At 36.1% G+C, this 15,073-nt stretch overlaps 3 protein-coding genes across 5 annotated transcripts; all 3 read right to left on the reverse strand.

Annotated features, from left to right (window-relative positions):
- Positions 1 to 2,017: 2,017 nt before the first annotated feature.
- On the reverse strand, positions 2,018 to 4,770 carry LOC140789587 (large ribosomal subunit protein bL21m-like). Its single transcript, XM_073139350.1, has 4 exons — positions 4,361 to 4,770; positions 4,181 to 4,261; positions 2,522 to 2,596; positions 2,018 to 2,437 (listed from the first exon to the last, which is right to left on the reverse strand). Exons 1-4 carry the CDS (start codon positions 4,379 to 4,381, stop codon positions 2,366 to 2,368), a joined length of 249 nt encoding a protein of 82 aa, XP_072995451.1. The 5' UTR covers positions 4,382 to 4,770; the 3' UTR covers positions 2,018 to 2,365.
- A 530-nt stretch (positions 4,771 to 5,300) lies between these two features.
- On the reverse strand, positions 5,301 to 8,016 carry LOC140789882 (uncharacterized). The gene is made up of 4 exons (XM_073139772.1): positions 7,661 to 8,016; positions 7,287 to 7,415; positions 7,118 to 7,188; positions 5,301 to 5,920 (listed from the first exon to the last, which is right to left on the reverse strand). The coding sequence occupies exons 1-4, from the start codon at positions 7,850 to 7,852 to the stop codon at positions 5,683 to 5,685; spliced, it is 630 nt and encodes a 209-aa protein (XP_072995873.1). The 5' UTR covers positions 7,853 to 8,016; the 3' UTR covers positions 5,301 to 5,682.
- A 505-nt stretch (positions 8,017 to 8,521) lies between these two features.
- Positions 8,522 to 13,946, reverse strand: LOC140789557 (uncharacterized). 3 transcript variants are annotated; one of them, XM_073139300.1, is made up of 9 exons: positions 13,778 to 13,946; positions 12,968 to 13,099; positions 12,290 to 12,503; positions 11,359 to 11,463; positions 11,070 to 11,198; positions 10,666 to 10,715; positions 10,481 to 10,578; positions 9,330 to 9,614; positions 8,522 to 9,211 (listed from the first exon to the last, which is right to left on the reverse strand). In XM_073139300.1, the coding sequence occupies exons 2-9, from the start codon at positions 13,035 to 13,037 to the stop codon at positions 8,708 to 8,710; spliced, it is 1,455 nt and encodes a 484-aa protein (XP_072995401.1). In that variant the 5' UTR covers positions 13,038 to 13,099; positions 13,778 to 13,946; the 3' UTR covers positions 8,522 to 8,707. The 3 variants fall into 3 exon arrangements, with proteins under 3 accessions (XP_072995401.1, XP_072995403.1, XP_072995402.1); XM_073139302.1 differs by having other exon boundaries at positions 11,070 to 11,177; positions 13,778 to 13,912; XM_073139301.1 differs by having other exon boundaries at positions 13,651 to 13,830.
- Between the last annotated feature and the right edge of the window lie 1,127 nt (positions 13,947 to 15,073).

The following is a 15,073-nucleotide window of genomic DNA, read 5'->3' on the forward strand; positions in this document are numbered from 1 at the left end:
TTCCTTCGCCTGCTCGATCTGTCTTTAATGGAATGTTGACTCATATCTCTTTGGCAACATTATTCTAACCAAATACTTATTTTATGTAATCCCAACTTGTGTCCTATCAGACTCGCAGATTGTTAGAACTAATAATTAATAAATTTTTTTATTAGAGTGTTATATACGTATAGTTTATGTTTAGGGATAATTCTATTTAGATTATCTAAACTTCTTTTTTTTTTCACCACATAGATTCTCCGATTTAATTTTTTTTTAGTTTAGAGATCTATATAATTACTTTTTTCTTAGTTCAACATAAGTATATATGAATATTTTTCATAGTTTAAATAGTTAATATGTAAAACAGTGATAGTTTAAGGGTTTAGATTTATTATGATATGTTTAAAGAGAATTGACTGGATTACCCAATTGGATAAGACTAGTTTATTTGTCCTGCTTAAGATTAGCATAGGAGCTCATGAATTGTTTCTATGGAGCTTAAACCTACCGGAAAACAAACACTAATAATGAAAGGAGTTGGATAAGTTTGCAGTTCCATCAACAAAACTATAACATAGAAAGTGGGAGTGTTCCAAAAGTAAACTAGAAGTGGGAAGGAGAGGACTTAGATAGCGAAAGGTACCAAATGGAATAAGTTTTACCATCCATGGTTGGTCCATTGAGCTCCTTGTTAGAGAACTACTGCTTGCTTCTGCTCTCTTTTATACTAAATCATACTATTTCTCATATTTTCTATAGAACGAACTTATGAGCTGACTGATTTGATTAATGTTCTTTAGGTTTTGGGTGTACATGGGAAAGGGGTTACTTGTATACTCTTGTTCAAATTTTGATTGACGATGTTATAATGTTTTTTGTAACTGTGGTAATTAATCAAAAGAATTATTTTAAAAAAAAAATTAATAAAAAAATCAATAGACAATGAGAGTGCACTTTGAGAGGATATGCTTTTAACTCCAATCTGAGTCTCTCTTTCTTTCTTGCTGAAAGTTGAACAGTACTTGCATTTGATCACTAGACATACATGACCTGCAAGAGTCCACCATTTGTTCTTTGGTGCTTTTGGTATCATGATCTCCAACTACCTGAACTAGTTTTGTAATTATTATTATTATTATTGCAAGGTGAATAGTATTGTAGTGGAACATGTTCCCCATTGAGGTGGAGTCGATCTCTCTTTCTTCAGAGTGAGTAAGTAATAAAAAAGAAAAGTTCAAGAAGGGTAAAATAATTGATTTTTAAACTAAAGTTATAAAAATTATATGAACACCGTTAACGGATGAAAAATCTAGCACTTATAATTTACTTAAAGTTCATGAAACATAGTAATACAAAATAAAATTTAGGAGGTTAAGTAATTTTCATCGAAAGTATAAGAAGGTAAAATAAATTTAACACAAATAAAATAAAATAAAATAACCTAGTCAACAACATCTTTGATATTCTTACAATTTGTATTATTCATATAGTGAGTGTTCCGAAGCATTAATTCTGGTTATTCTGAAAGAAAGCATATTGATAGAAACGCTTTGAAAATTAAGATGTTTGAGATGACAAAAGTTTAGAGTACTCTGGATGCATCAGTGGGTAGCACTATGTTATTCAAATAACAGCAGCCCACCATGACTGAAAGCAAGAGCTTTAGTAAATAAAAAGCACAGATAGTGGAGATTTCATCATTCCAGACTAGACGGTAAGATGAATCATATTAAAAATAATCCCAAATGGGGAAATCACTTGTCATGAGAAACCATGAGATAACCACAACAGAGGGTAAAAGAAAAGACCACAGCTGATACACAAAGTTCATTAATATTTGATTCAAAGATAAATGTTGCTTTCAATCCGTTTTCGATTTCTAATGTAATTAGGAGCAAAAATATAATGAAGCAGACAGAAAAGAAGTTTGTGACAGCAACATATAAGAAGTTATGAATAATAGCACCTGAAGTAGTGGAATCTCAATGATATTTCCCAGTGGAAATAATGACACAAGGGATTATTTGTCATAAACTTGTCAAAATTTGCTCTGTTAGTAGCACAGCCCAAAATCAAAGTAATACGACAGACAATTCCGAACAACTTGGACAACAAATTTTGGAGGAAGTACACAAGAGGCCATTAAGTTTTGCACACTGTCTTTCCAATTAGTGGGGCGGAAAGGTCCTAGGAAATATTGCTTCAAGGACTGTAAATATAAATGGTTTCATTTGAGAGGAAATCCTCATCACCTCCGGAGCATCTGGTTGTATATATTAGTCTCGATGGCATGTATATTTTTTCAAATGAAAATTATATGATGCCAATTGAAATCCGGATATGCTGCAATTCTATCATGTCTCTGTTGATGGTGATCTTAATGTTAAGCAGCAATAGGAACCCTTTCAGACTTATCAATTCCTTGAATATCAGTAATTCTCAACTTGGTCAGGTCCTGATAATGTGACGAAGCTTGGTGAGAACTAGTTGCTGCTTGCTCATTAAGTCAGCATTTTTAAAACTAAAAAACATGAATTACCTGATGGTGGCCTTTGGTTCTGTGGTAATTTTTTCTTCTTTTCTTCTTGAATATGATTACTTTCGCATCTAAAGCCTGAAGAAAAGTGAAAATTACAAACAGTTGTTAAAGAAATTTGCTGCAGAAATTTATGTAACACATGAGCACCAAGTTGCAATGCAGGAAAGTGCAGACAATTTCACATGCAATTTTGAAAAGAACAAAGCTATAATGACTAAGTTTTCATATCAAACTGAACCAAACACCAAAAGAAGACTCAAAGACATATAGTTTGGACTGGAAGTTTGATCTTATTTTGACATTTTGCAATAGGATGAAACTAGAGCTATGAGAGTACATGCATACATGGAATGATTGTACAGATGTATTATGAATAGTTCATAATAGCTTCATGTGAGGGTGGCAGATCAGAAAAAATTTCTACTTGTGATATGATCTTACAAGATCAAAATATATAATTCTTAATCCCTATTGTGCTTAATTTTAATAAGTACTTTTTTCACACAAATACTCTAAATTTCTGATAGAATAAAGACAATAAAACAATAAGTTAATATACTAATTATAGTGAGTTGGACATTAAAATGATAGAATTAGCTTATGTATCATTATCACAATTTAATATGAGTTCTTGTGGTAAATCTAAATTTCTGAATTCATATTCAAGGCAACACTGAACTAAATAAGTAAATAGTGTGCATGCATATGGGTGATATCTGAATGTATGATGTGTGCCAGTGTATGTCTCTAATCTTGCGTCTGTGCCTATGCTTGCGTGTGTTCCTGTGGCTGGGAAGCATGTGCTTTGCGCATATGTTTATGGCTGTCTGTATGTATGCACATGCATAAATATATCTAGTCATAGGCATGTTCCCATATATAAAGATACCTACCTACAAAGATCCATAATTTTGCCCATAGAGTTATGATGAAAGAAACTAGAGTTAGGTGATGTATGCATGTTTAACACAAATTGATCAATCCATGCAAGACATGAATCAAGGTCACTCTAGCCGAAAAACTTAAAAAAAGAAAATTGTATCACAAAAGAATCACTTTTGACAACAAAACCAGCACAAAATAAATTCAACAAGGAAAAGGACGAGAAAAAGCAAAGAGCTGATGATTCACAGTTTCATACATGCTCTGCCAATGATCGTTTGAGATTTTGAACCGAACATGAGAACCCTGTTTAAAATTAACTGCAGAAAGAATCAAATTCACGGTAAATAAAATCATGTCTATGGCAGCTCAATGCTAGGTACATAGTCTTGACAAAAAATAAGTAGAACAAAGATGTTAAAATAAGAAAGTTGAAAGCTGAAATGTTTGAGTAAAGAAGTTACGAATCCCAGAAATCAGGTAAAAAGGCTAATAAGTTCTCACTTGCTAGTTGAGTTGGTAGGAAAGTATAACAATACATCTGATGGTTTAAGGATTAGTACGTTTCATTCTAATGAATTGTATCTTCCTACAGTTGCAGCAGAGATCTTTGGAAAGAGATACTGATACTTTATGTGATATCACGGGGGAAACTACAACTATTTATTTATATGACATAAGTTTCTTATAGCATCTTAAGAACAGGACATAGAACAAGGAAAAAAATCGATACAAAAGGTGATCTTAAAACAAACATTTAAATCCAAGACATTCTACCTTGTCATTAACGTCACAAAATTTCAACCTTTCAGTAAAAATCGAATCCCCATTGCTGACCTTAAACTGATGAGCCCCAATCTACACCAAAAAGACAACAAATTTAAAATTGATTCACATTGACATCTAAGAGAAAAAGAAGAAACAATTAAAAAGAGTTGAACTCCATCGATTTCAAACCTGAACAACAGCAAAGACCATCTCGTACGGCTTAAATGGGTTCTCCGAGGATCCAGCGGTCCCACTACTCTATACCGGACCTCCGCCGCCTCCATCGCTTTCTCCTCGTCTGAATCTGATGCATCTCCATCCTCTGGATCCCAGCTCTCCCTTCCCTCTTCTTCTTCTTCCTCCTATTATTATCCTTCACCATCGATGTCCTCGTCCGAGGAGCTCGTCGGCCGAGATGAGAAACGACGAGTATCGCTCCATGGAAGGGCATTGAGGGATTGCGACGCACGAGGAGTGGCAGAGAGAGAAGATCGGAGAGAGGAAGGGAGGATTAGGGTTGTGGTTCTCCATGAGAGGAGGCGAGATCGGAAATGGCGAGAAAGGGAGTTGATGCATCGCCGGCTCGCCATCATCTAAAGCTTCTAACGAGAAAGGTGAGGGTTTTAGCGTCGGCCGGGAAAGAGAAGGTTTAAAAGGGAAAATATGCACATGACACCCTATAATATAAGCTGGTAACTTTGTAAGTTGTAACCCTGTAATTTTACGAAAAGGACCTCAGTTTATGTCAAGATGTTTTTCGAAATTGGCATTTTCAGGTAGTTATGTTTTCCTCATACCATATATGTCATATATCCCTCTATAATCTTATATATCTATTTAGTTATTTATTATGCTGCTACTGCTGCTGTCACACCATCATCTTTTCAATGAAGCCCAAGATCAAGTAGGAGAAATATATTATATGAACATGATGAATATTATGAGAGTACGTTTTCACCCTCTGCACACCTAATTCAGATGAGTTGCACTGTAGATTTCTCTCTTATTCCATTTATCAGATCCACTTCAGAACTGTGAACTTCTTATCACAAAGTTTTACAAGCATAAAGTGCTTCAAGGGGGCTAAATTAAGAGGTATGAGCCTATGAGGTCTAAGAAGAACAAGATGTATGCAACTTAACTATTTTATAGGATATATCGCCATAAAATATCATCGAGAATACATCAAAACAACCATATATACACCAAATATGATTTCAACCATCTCTGATGAAAAATCATTTTCATGATAAAAACTATGTATATATCATCTTATTGGGATATAAATTAGAGAAAATAAAGAATGTCCATTTTTCCCTTTCTTCCTTGCTACTGAACATGACAGAACAACAACAACGGCTTCGTGCCAGTTCTCTACCAATGAAGAAACCAGTCAGCATCCTGGCAATTGTATTCAGAATGCAGGTTAATTAGTTCTTTTGAAACTAGCTCTTGCAATCATGAAACCAGCTACACTCTTCTGTTGGCTAATAACTAAATGAGATCATCCTTCATCCCTTCGATTTCTTTGTTTTAACAATGAAGTCATCGTCGTCATCACTGTAGCTAACTCTTTTCTTTGCCTTGGCATCTCCATTCTTTATTGCCTGTGGACTCTTTGAGCTTTCTGGTCTCTCTTGCTTTATGGGTTTGATCGGTGTGCCCGTTCTCAACTGGTGCTGCCTCTTTTGCTTTCTCTCATACGCTTTCTTTGCTCTTTCAGGAGATAACAAGCCATGCTCCATCATCCTGATGGTTAAAAACTTAAAATCATCATCGACTTCTGGATATCAGATATGAGGAAAGGAACAGAACAGTCCAAACATCATAATCCAAAAACAACTTTGTCAAGTAAAAATGTTCCAACTCATTAATCTGGAAAATCAGAAGAATTTTCTTAGTTGTATTCCTTAACTTGCCATTCATAGTTTTATATGACAGATATCAAGAAGATATTGGTATACATGTTGTCGGGTTGATTTCTCTACACCAGCTAAGAGCAGAAATATCCAAGTTCGAGTATGTTCTGTCTGAGATTATACACAGTAATTATCCTAGTGTAGCCCCCTAATATTATTAATTACAAGGCCTTCTTTTTGTGATGGACAGAAATTTTTAAAAAATTCTCTATATGAAAATGATTGAATACTAGCTCTGACATAAAATTATAAATAAGTGACCGCAGTAGAAATATATCTAACTACATAAAGCAAGTAGAGGACGTATAGCAGAATAATTTAGCATTACAAGCATGAAGCAATTCCATATATCTAAGTGCCGTATTACATTCATTTAGAAGTCTACTTGAGCATAAATTCACCATAGACCATGACGAGGAAGTCACAACAACCAACAAATGGTTATCAGAAGAAGAATCCTGATACTTCATGCCATAGCAATCTAACAAGAAGATTGTTAATCCAACTAAAGGAGTAAGTAGATCAATAGTAGGAAGGGCACCACATGAAGTTAGCTATCAAGAAGATTGTCAAAAGACCATCTATATCCTACTGTCAAGCAAAAAACAATTCCAGCCCTAACATACTCAGTGGGAATGGAGGGCTATCCTTGACAAGTCTACAAGGACCAGATGTTGTTTCAGAGAAAAGATATAATTAACAGAGTTCTCGGAGTGTTCAACTTTACTTGGAGCAGTAGACAAACTTAACATGCACAGTTGAAATCCCTGTTTGGCAACTAGGTTTATTTCAGTAATCTGTTCCACAGAAAGGATATAATTCTCATCAACTCAAATCTAATGCTATTAGCTTCCAAGTAAGCTACCTGACTTCAGAATTACAAAGAATAAGATCTCCAACTATACTGCAAGAAGAAACAGGGAAAAAAAGGAGAGACTAAAAAGATATAGTAGGACAACAGCATTGCCATAACAATTGACAGATAAGGGGGGAACTAGAAATTGTGCAATATCAGATAAGACTTTACCAGAAATCTGCCATTTCACTTGACGGGATCTGCTTTGATAATGATTCATAGAATATCCTCAAGGGTTCTCTCTGCCGAAAGAATCCAAGATCAGATGATGCAGAATCACTCAATACTATCAGGCCATAAAGTAAGAAGAAATTTATGAGGTTAGGGAAGGTCTCAAAACCTCTTCCGGAGGATCATACTTCTGGCCAGGTAAAGAATACACTTTCTTCTCGGCTTTCTTCTTAACAGTTGTTGTTTTGGTTGTTTTCTTGACAAATTTCGATGAACTTGTCGCAGTTTTACCTTTCACCTTTGTTACAAAATTAAGCAGGAAGAAGAAACAGAAAAGAGAACAATGTAAGTACAATACACTCATCTGAGACTGACGAGTTTGTGTTGTGCTAGATCAATAGAAGCAGAAAGAGAACAGAAAGAATTCCGAAGTTCCACTACAGATATCTCAGGAGAGAATAAATCAACAGGAAAATCTACCAAAAAAGGAACCCGATTTCCGACAGATCCTACAAACTTTCTCAAAAATTAGTATGTGGGTACCTCTGGTTTAGCAACCACCGATACGGATTTCACGCTGGATAACGACACCAGCTTCCCCAACCCATCCGCCTTCTTCTTCACCACCGGCAAAGCTACTCCTTTCCCTTTAGAAGTCCCGTCCTCTCTCCCCTGCGCCGCTTTCGGCTTCACCCCCTTGATCGCCGCGGCGGCCGCGAGAGAAGAAGAAGACATCCCCGATTCTAACAATTGGATGGTGGAGATCACCCAATCGCCATAAAGATCCGAGCTTGATGTGAGTGAGGGTCACACGAGAGAAGAGCTTGTATAACGTCAACGTGTATAGAGAGGGGATACTATCTTGCGCCAAGTAGACGTCTGGAGCCTATCCTGCACCCGTAGGGAAGTGGGGAAGGGAGGTCATTTTTGTCATTTCAGGTTCTGGGATTCAGCGCCTCGCTCGCTCACTCCAATGCGGGGGCACGTGATGCTGCCCGAATGGATAATTGGATGGATAATGCTGTTGATTGACAGCATAACGGTGACCGTTGAGGTTATTATTATCAACCGTTGCTATTCTTAAATTAATTTTTAGCCCATCGTAACTGTTTGAGGTTTTTTAAAAACGTCGTCATATTAAGTAGGTGAGATGTAAAAGCAAAAGGGAGAAAAAGAAAAAGAAAGATGCAGTATTAATCCAGCAGCAATTCGTAAGGGGTATCATGCAATAGTGGAAGGTACTAGCCATCTTCCAGAAAAAGAGAGGAGAGAGGGATTGAGAAGGAGTAGACCATTACAGCCAAAAGATAAGAGCAGATGTGTAAATCTTGATGCTGCTGGCATGAAGTTTCACACTGAGAGAGGAATCTTTACTCTACTGCATATTAGGATAGGATAAGACGATTTCCAGCACAAACGATACCAAACTTCTTAAAACTGGTAAACGACTCTCGTAAAACATACTGTTAACTAATAAAAGGTAGAGACCCAAATCATTTCATATTTCTATACATGCAATGCTTTCTGCAAAGGAATCTCTCTATTTGAGAGAGAACCATAACACACATAAGTAATCTGTCCTAAGACTATTCAGATTTGGTTCCTCTTCCTTCCAATCTCCACAAGCATGGTAAGCAGGGCCTCACACATCTCACTAGCATCAGCTTTGACCTGATCTTTCTTCAAAGAGGAGTAGACCATCCATGCATGGTCCAACTTCCGGTCTAACCTCACAACAACTGATCCAGGCACCTCAGCATCCCGGCGTGCCACTAAGCCATCGCTCTGTTCCCCATACCGTAGCCTTAGATGAAGTGCACTGACTGCCATTGCAGCTGATAGAGGAATCACGACAGGAACCTTCCGGCAAGAGAGCCCATACTCAATGTCATCAGCCTCAGAAAGGAAGCGCGGAAGGGGAAGCCAGGGGAGCTCAGCGTGGGCAATGTGAGACATTGTAGCAAGGACTGCAAGTTCTGTACTAGCTTCAGTGTGGAAAGAGATAAGAGGAATTTGCTCTGCGGGAAGCTTGTGCTTGGCAATGAAATCCTTTCGCTTTTCATATGTCAGATCATCTAGAGCCCTCATATCACCCTATTAGCAACTTTAACATTAGATACATGGGCAATGTGTAATGATCCCAATATGAAACCTGAATCACGTAAAATGTAACACACTAGTCATTCATTCTCTTGGAAGGAAAAAAGAGTACCTTGATTAGCTTGCATATAATAAACTCCATGATTCTCCGTGCTTCTGTGTCAGCAATCTGGCCTTCACGAAGGATATCGGACGCAATTGGACTACCACCATATGGGCTTTGAACAAAAGCCAGACCAGCAACCTTTTCTTTCAGGTCAGACCAGTATATTGAAAGTGCTGCTGCTGCATCAATACCACCTTTGCTATGACCTAGAAGCAATACACGCTTCCCAGATCCCCAATAGAGTTCCTCAATGTATTGCTTCAATTCCCATGCATTTTTCTCCACTGATGCCTGAAGAAAGAATATCATGAAAGAAAGAAATAACTATTTTCATACCTCACCAATATGGACATATTTTGATGTAAGCTTTGAGTATTGAATGAGACAAACAGTTCTTGCGACCCCTTGTACCTATTAAATGGATATACAACTTTTCCAAATAAAATCCTGCAGCTAGTTCCACTATCAAGACTCAAGAGGCATTTGGCTGATAAATCTAAGATTAACAACTACATAAGAAAATGCGTAGAAAGGTGCAAGGAATAGGTCTATCAAATATCAACACAAATATCAACAAATTGAAGTGCACGTATAATGCTAAGCTTCATTGATTTGTAGAAAAATATATGAAAAAGACATGGACAACCATGGGAAAAGCACAACATAAGTGAACTCAGAAACTAAATCATTTAGAGTTTAACAGTAAATTATTTGGTGTTATATAATATGTTAGTAGAAACTTTTGATGGAAATATTTTGAAGGCAACTTTTTTTACAACATTCCAAACTCTTCCAATGCTTTAATTAAGTAGGAATTGTGAAGTAAGCTCTCCCAAAGTAAATTGTCTTTGAGTCCAGAGAAAGTATGATGTGATTATTTTCCAACCTCTTAAAAAGTCATGTAAATTTCTTCACCTTATGAGTCTCTATAAGCAATCCACATGCTTTAACCACATAGTATTAGAACATAGATAAACCAATAATCAATGCTATTTGCAAGTACTGGCTTCAAGAATTGTGAAAAGGCAAGCTCGGGAGATTCTCTCTCAAATAAATAAAAGTGTAGTTTCATCAATTATTCATGAATGTTGCCCAAGACAGGAAAGTATGGCAGATACTCTGTAGTCTGCTTCTGCTTATGTCATAGTCAAGTTTACCTCACTATGAATTTTGGCAATGTGACAAGTTAGACCCATCTTGGAAAAGAATCTTTTTGTATTTACGAAATACAATGGACTATGGTTGCTAAAAAGTCCTGTCAAGATCCATTAAAGGAATAATGTTAGTCTCCAGAGAGCTTCATAAGTGAAAACTTTGAATATATCAAAGAGAATTATCTTACCAGGAATAAATAAATAGACCAGATTGTTAGGCAGACAATGGACACCAGTTCTGAAAAGTAAAAACAGCACCATAACTCTCTGAAAGTACCATAACTCTTTGAAATTGTTGATGCATAACAACACATAGCATGTGCAGAGATATGAGGAAATACCAAACAGTCGAAGATGAAGAAAACAGAAACCTCGGAAAACTTTCAATATATGTAACTGATTGACAGCAGAAATACAGGGTGAATATAACATATATTTGATTTTTTTTTTTGAGATAAGCATATATTTGATCAGCATCTTCCACATAAAAAAGACTGTTTGAGCATCTTCTAGTACACAATTACAATTGAGACAAGCACCACCTGGGATGCTTTATATAAATTATTTATCACAGACAAAAAGCTAGAGATACCTGACATCATGAAGCAGCTCGTTGAATCGAGTTGTACCATCCTCCACAGGAGGTAATCCTTCAGTTCTTTGCAACCACCCAATATCATCAGAAGATCCCTGCAATGTTCTACTCAGACGACACATGAACCTAAGAAGCACAAAAAGAAGAAAAAAAAAAACAAGATACAAAGCTATAAAATCAAATAAAACAAAATGCATAAACTTCAGTTAAGACCTAAGATACAGGCAGGCAACAAGACTGGTATCTTTTATTATCACTTCAATAACTAAGAAGGCAAGGCTCTCACCCATGCACCTGGACTTTAATTTGTCTGATGTAGACACAGAAACATTTCAGACAAGTTGATGCGAACCTACCCCCCAATCTGAGTCCGTATAGAGGGAGCATCAACCTGCAACAGGACTCAACAACATGCACTAAGAAATATTGCAGAAGGTAATGTGAGGTGAAAACATAAGTGAAAGAGATATCTTGAGGAAGAAGAGTTTTATTCTATATATCAATGACTGTGTGAGCCTCATCACATGCACTACAAATGCATCGGATATTGCTTGCTTTACAGAGCCTCCAATCCTCCATAGAGATAAATTTAAGTGTGTAAAGGACATGAGAGTGCACAAGACACCGGGCAGTGCAGATTCTTCTGAGGACAATACTTACAACAGCTTTACCCTCTTTACAAGAAAAACTGCTTTTGTTACTTAAACCTGCCGCAACAAGGTGCATGGGGCAAGATAGCAAGCCTTTAACTTCTATATCTTTCAGACTAGAATAAGATAAATTCAATACTTTTGAAAGCAAGCTCCCAGTATCAAACTAGTGGATCCATAGGTTACCGATTATCTCTATCCAGTTCCAGTCCTTACCAAAATAAGAAATGAAACATGGTAAACGTTTGTCTTTTGCAGGAAGCTTATCTAGAGAGAAACCTCTGTGTATTTTCATGTATGTGTTTTACTCTAAGATACCACTCCCAAACCTTACTGTTAATCAAAGGAAAATGACCAAAAAATACATAAAGTATGATTTGAGACATAATAGCAGCACTGCAGAAGCAATCAAATTACATGTTTTGACAATTGTTTCTAGTTCCATAAGTTTGGGATCTTAAAGAGCAAGACAGACTTAAAAAGCATATTGCATTTTCTCATGTACTTTCATTTCTTAACTAATTGTCGCTTGTGAGTGGTGAATATAAGAGAAGAGGAAAAGTATACCCTTGATAAACAAATGATCGGGCATGCTGAAATCCAACAATTCTAGAATTTCTGTATACAAATTGATATTCCATGTTAGAATCTGAATCCAATAATCTGCAAGCCTCCTGATCAGAATACTGCATGATGCCATGGGAGGACCATCCACCCAATCCAGAAAACGAATATTCAGAATCTTGTGAGATTCTTCCGACATCTCCAAAAACAAGATCATCTGCAAAGAGAAACATATAGTCAATTTTAAGGAAAATAACCTGCAGACTCTAAAAGACATTGACTTAAATAGAAATATAAGATTAATCAATCAAAGCCACTTCTATACTTAAAAAGGCAAGATAGTTCTGTTCATGAACCAAAGATCAGAGTGCAACATACGTGAATGATTAAATGAAAAGTTAAGTGATAGGTACTTACCATGTAACAGAGGCATAGCAAGCACATTAATTTTTCAAGCAATTAATATTTAGAAGATCACTCATGGAAAAGTTAAAAAAAAATACTAAAAGGTACTGGTTGGCAACAAAAAGGGTTACCAGTGGAGTAAACAAATCCTTGAAATAATGGTAAGGTAACAGTTGAAAATATCTATATATAGCAAGCGTTAATTGATTCATTAAAAGAAATGGCATAATGAGAAGAAAGGAACATGTTTATTGGCATAAGCCAGAAGAAGCTCACCAATAAATTGGACAACATTGCGACAGAAATATGAAGTTAGCCTTAGAAGACGGACAAGATAGTCTTCCATTATTGTTACAAAAGATACATGCTGAGAATAATTTTTCTGCTCTGGATAACTCCACTTTGGGCCTAATCAGAAGAACAAAATAATCTTTCATCACTTCGGAAGGTCAGTTAAAATAAATTCAAGACTGATTACAAAAAAAAAATGACAATCTTTCGATGAAGTTTATGCCACAGTTATAGGAATGTAACTACCAAATATTGCCAATTTTCCTAGAACTTTGGTTCTCAACATTGCATTCATCGACAAGGTTTCTCTTGCTACCCTAACAAATATGTACTATACATACATATATATACACATAATCAATAAATGGTACCCAATACATATAAAATGGCAGATATTTCTTCTTCAATCAACTTATCCTAAAACAATGCATTTCAAACCACTTCTCGCCTAAAAACATCGTTAGCCCCTCCAATGATTCTCATATATGTGTCCTAAATATACCTATTGGCTATAACTAGTAACAATGTACTTCCCGGAGTAAAGTCCTGTAGATCAGGACTATATCCACAGAGGCCTTTTGACAAGCATCTTACCTCCCAAATATAAGGTATCCAAATAATCATCAAGACAACAACTATGAACAGTAGGAATGACACGATTCACATACCAATAAGGGATCAAAACCAAATCAACTATCGACGCCTTCCCCCAAATACATCGGTCACAGTACTTCTATTTATTTATAGCCCGAAAAGTGAAAGGAAGATAGATAGATGAAGAGTGACGAAACGAACCATCGACGGAGATGAGATCAGAGGATGCTCGGTGGCTTCGAGAAATTGGGAGCTCTCGGGAAGAGAGAGAGAGAGAGAGATGGAGAGAGACAGGAATCGTTATCCAATAGCCCGCAGTCAGCTGAGCCTATCCAGATGGCGAAATTGTGGGGCCCACAATTCCCGAGGCAGAAAGCAAGAAGGGGAGGGGTACCTATTTGCATTATTTCAGTTTCCACACTATATTTTTAATATTTGTTAATGTAGCCCTTTCCTTTTTACAAAATTTTGAAAACAACAGTAGAGTGTACTCCATATGGTTTTGCTTAAAATCAAACTATTCCTCAACTTTTATTTGTAATACTTTGGCCCCAAATATGTGAAATTGTTAATTGTTTCTTTTAAACTTAATAAAGAAAGTATAAAAATTTTAAAAATACATGAAAGCGGATTTTCTCACATAATGGATATTGTAAATATCTTTCTAATTTATTAAATTTACTTATTGAATTATATTCTTCAAATGTAAATATTTTAATTATCTTAAAAATACAGGGAGAATGAAATTTATCAACAAAAATAAAATAATGAGATTACTAACGGCAGTATATAGATGAAAACTTAACAATTTCCCATTAGTCTAAACTGTAGGACTAAGTGATATGAATAGGGTAATTTGAAATTTACCATTTATTTAAATATTATGGTCAAATTAAAAGTAGAGAAGCACAATATGGGGATGATAGGGTGTAAAATGATAATACCCTATCTTCTTCATCCTCCTTTTATCGATTTCAATTTCTCGTTATCCAGTAAGTATTTTCAATTGTTGCACTATTCATGCACGATCTTTGACGAGCAATTATTCTCGGAACTTATAGCAGAGGAATCAAGAGAAATCAGGAGGACCACCGTTGTTGTCGCATGTTTGCAGGAACGACGGTGAATTAGAATTCGGGAGCAACGTGTGGATAAATGGTAGCTTCTTGAGAATAGTAGCCGACCTTCGGTTTTGTTCTTCAAGCACGTACAAAACTTTTGGACCACAAGCAAAATGAATCGATCTTTCAGCTAGTAGAAAAGGAGAAAGAAGAGTTTGAAGTTATTCCATCTTAATGTTGATCATGCACCTTAACCACTGATGTCAAAACTCATCCAATAACAGAGATTTTCTTTTTCTTCTTCTTCTTCTTCTTCCTTTTCTTTAAAAGTTTCTTGATTTCATCCACTATGCATGATGGCATTATTTGCTAATGCTTGGTGTGGTTAGCAAGAAGAAAACTGAAGACACCACAAATTTTTCAGAAGAAAAAAAAG

The sequence above is a fragment of the Typha latifolia genome, chromosome 5, assembly GCF_019914945.1.
Source record: "Typha latifolia isolate L0001 chromosome 5, TyphaL0001v2, whole genome shotgun sequence".
NCBI classification, from domain to species: Eukaryota; Viridiplantae; Streptophyta; class Magnoliopsida; order Poales; family Typhaceae; genus Typha; species Typha latifolia.

Excerpts from the sequence above, each read along its gene's own strand:
- LOC140789882 (XM_073139772.1), bottom strand. The coding sequence starts at position 7,852 with ATGTCTTCTTCTTCTCTCGCGGCCGCCGCGGCGATCAAGGGGGTGAAG. Across the intron at positions 7,189-7,286 it reads AGTATGATCCTCCGGAAGAG|AGAGAACCCTTGAGGATATT; the intron begins GTTTTGAGACCT and ends TTCTTTCGGCAG. Across the intron at positions 5,921-7,117 it reads AGTGAAATGGCAGATTTCTG|GATGATGGAGCATGGCTTGT; the intron begins GTAAAGTCTTAT and ends TTTAACCATCAG.
- LOC140789557 (XM_073139300.1), bottom strand. The coding sequence starts at position 13,037 with ATGGAAGACTATCTTGTCCGTCTTCTAAGGCTAACTTCATATTTCTGT. Across the intron at positions 12,504-12,967 it reads CAATGTTGTCCAATTTATTG|ATGATCTTGTTTTTGGAGAT; the intron begins GTGAGCTTCTTC and ends TTCTCTTTGCAG. Across the intron at positions 10,716-11,069 it reads GAGCTGCTTCATGATGTCAG|AACTGGTGTCCATTGTCTGC; the intron begins GTATCTCTAGCT and ends TTTACTTTTCAG.
- LOC140789587 (XM_073139350.1), bottom strand. The coding sequence starts at position 4,381 with ATGGTCTTTGCTGTTGTTCAG. Across the intron at positions 4,262-4,360 it reads TGGTCTTTGCTGTTGTTCAG|ATTGGGGCTCATCAGTTTAA; the intron begins GTTTGAAATCGA and ends TTTTTGGTGTAG. Across the intron at positions 2,597-4,180 it reads TTTGTGACGTTAATGACAAG|GCTTTAGATGCGAAAGTAAT; the intron begins GTAGAATGTCTT and ends ACTTTTCTTCAG.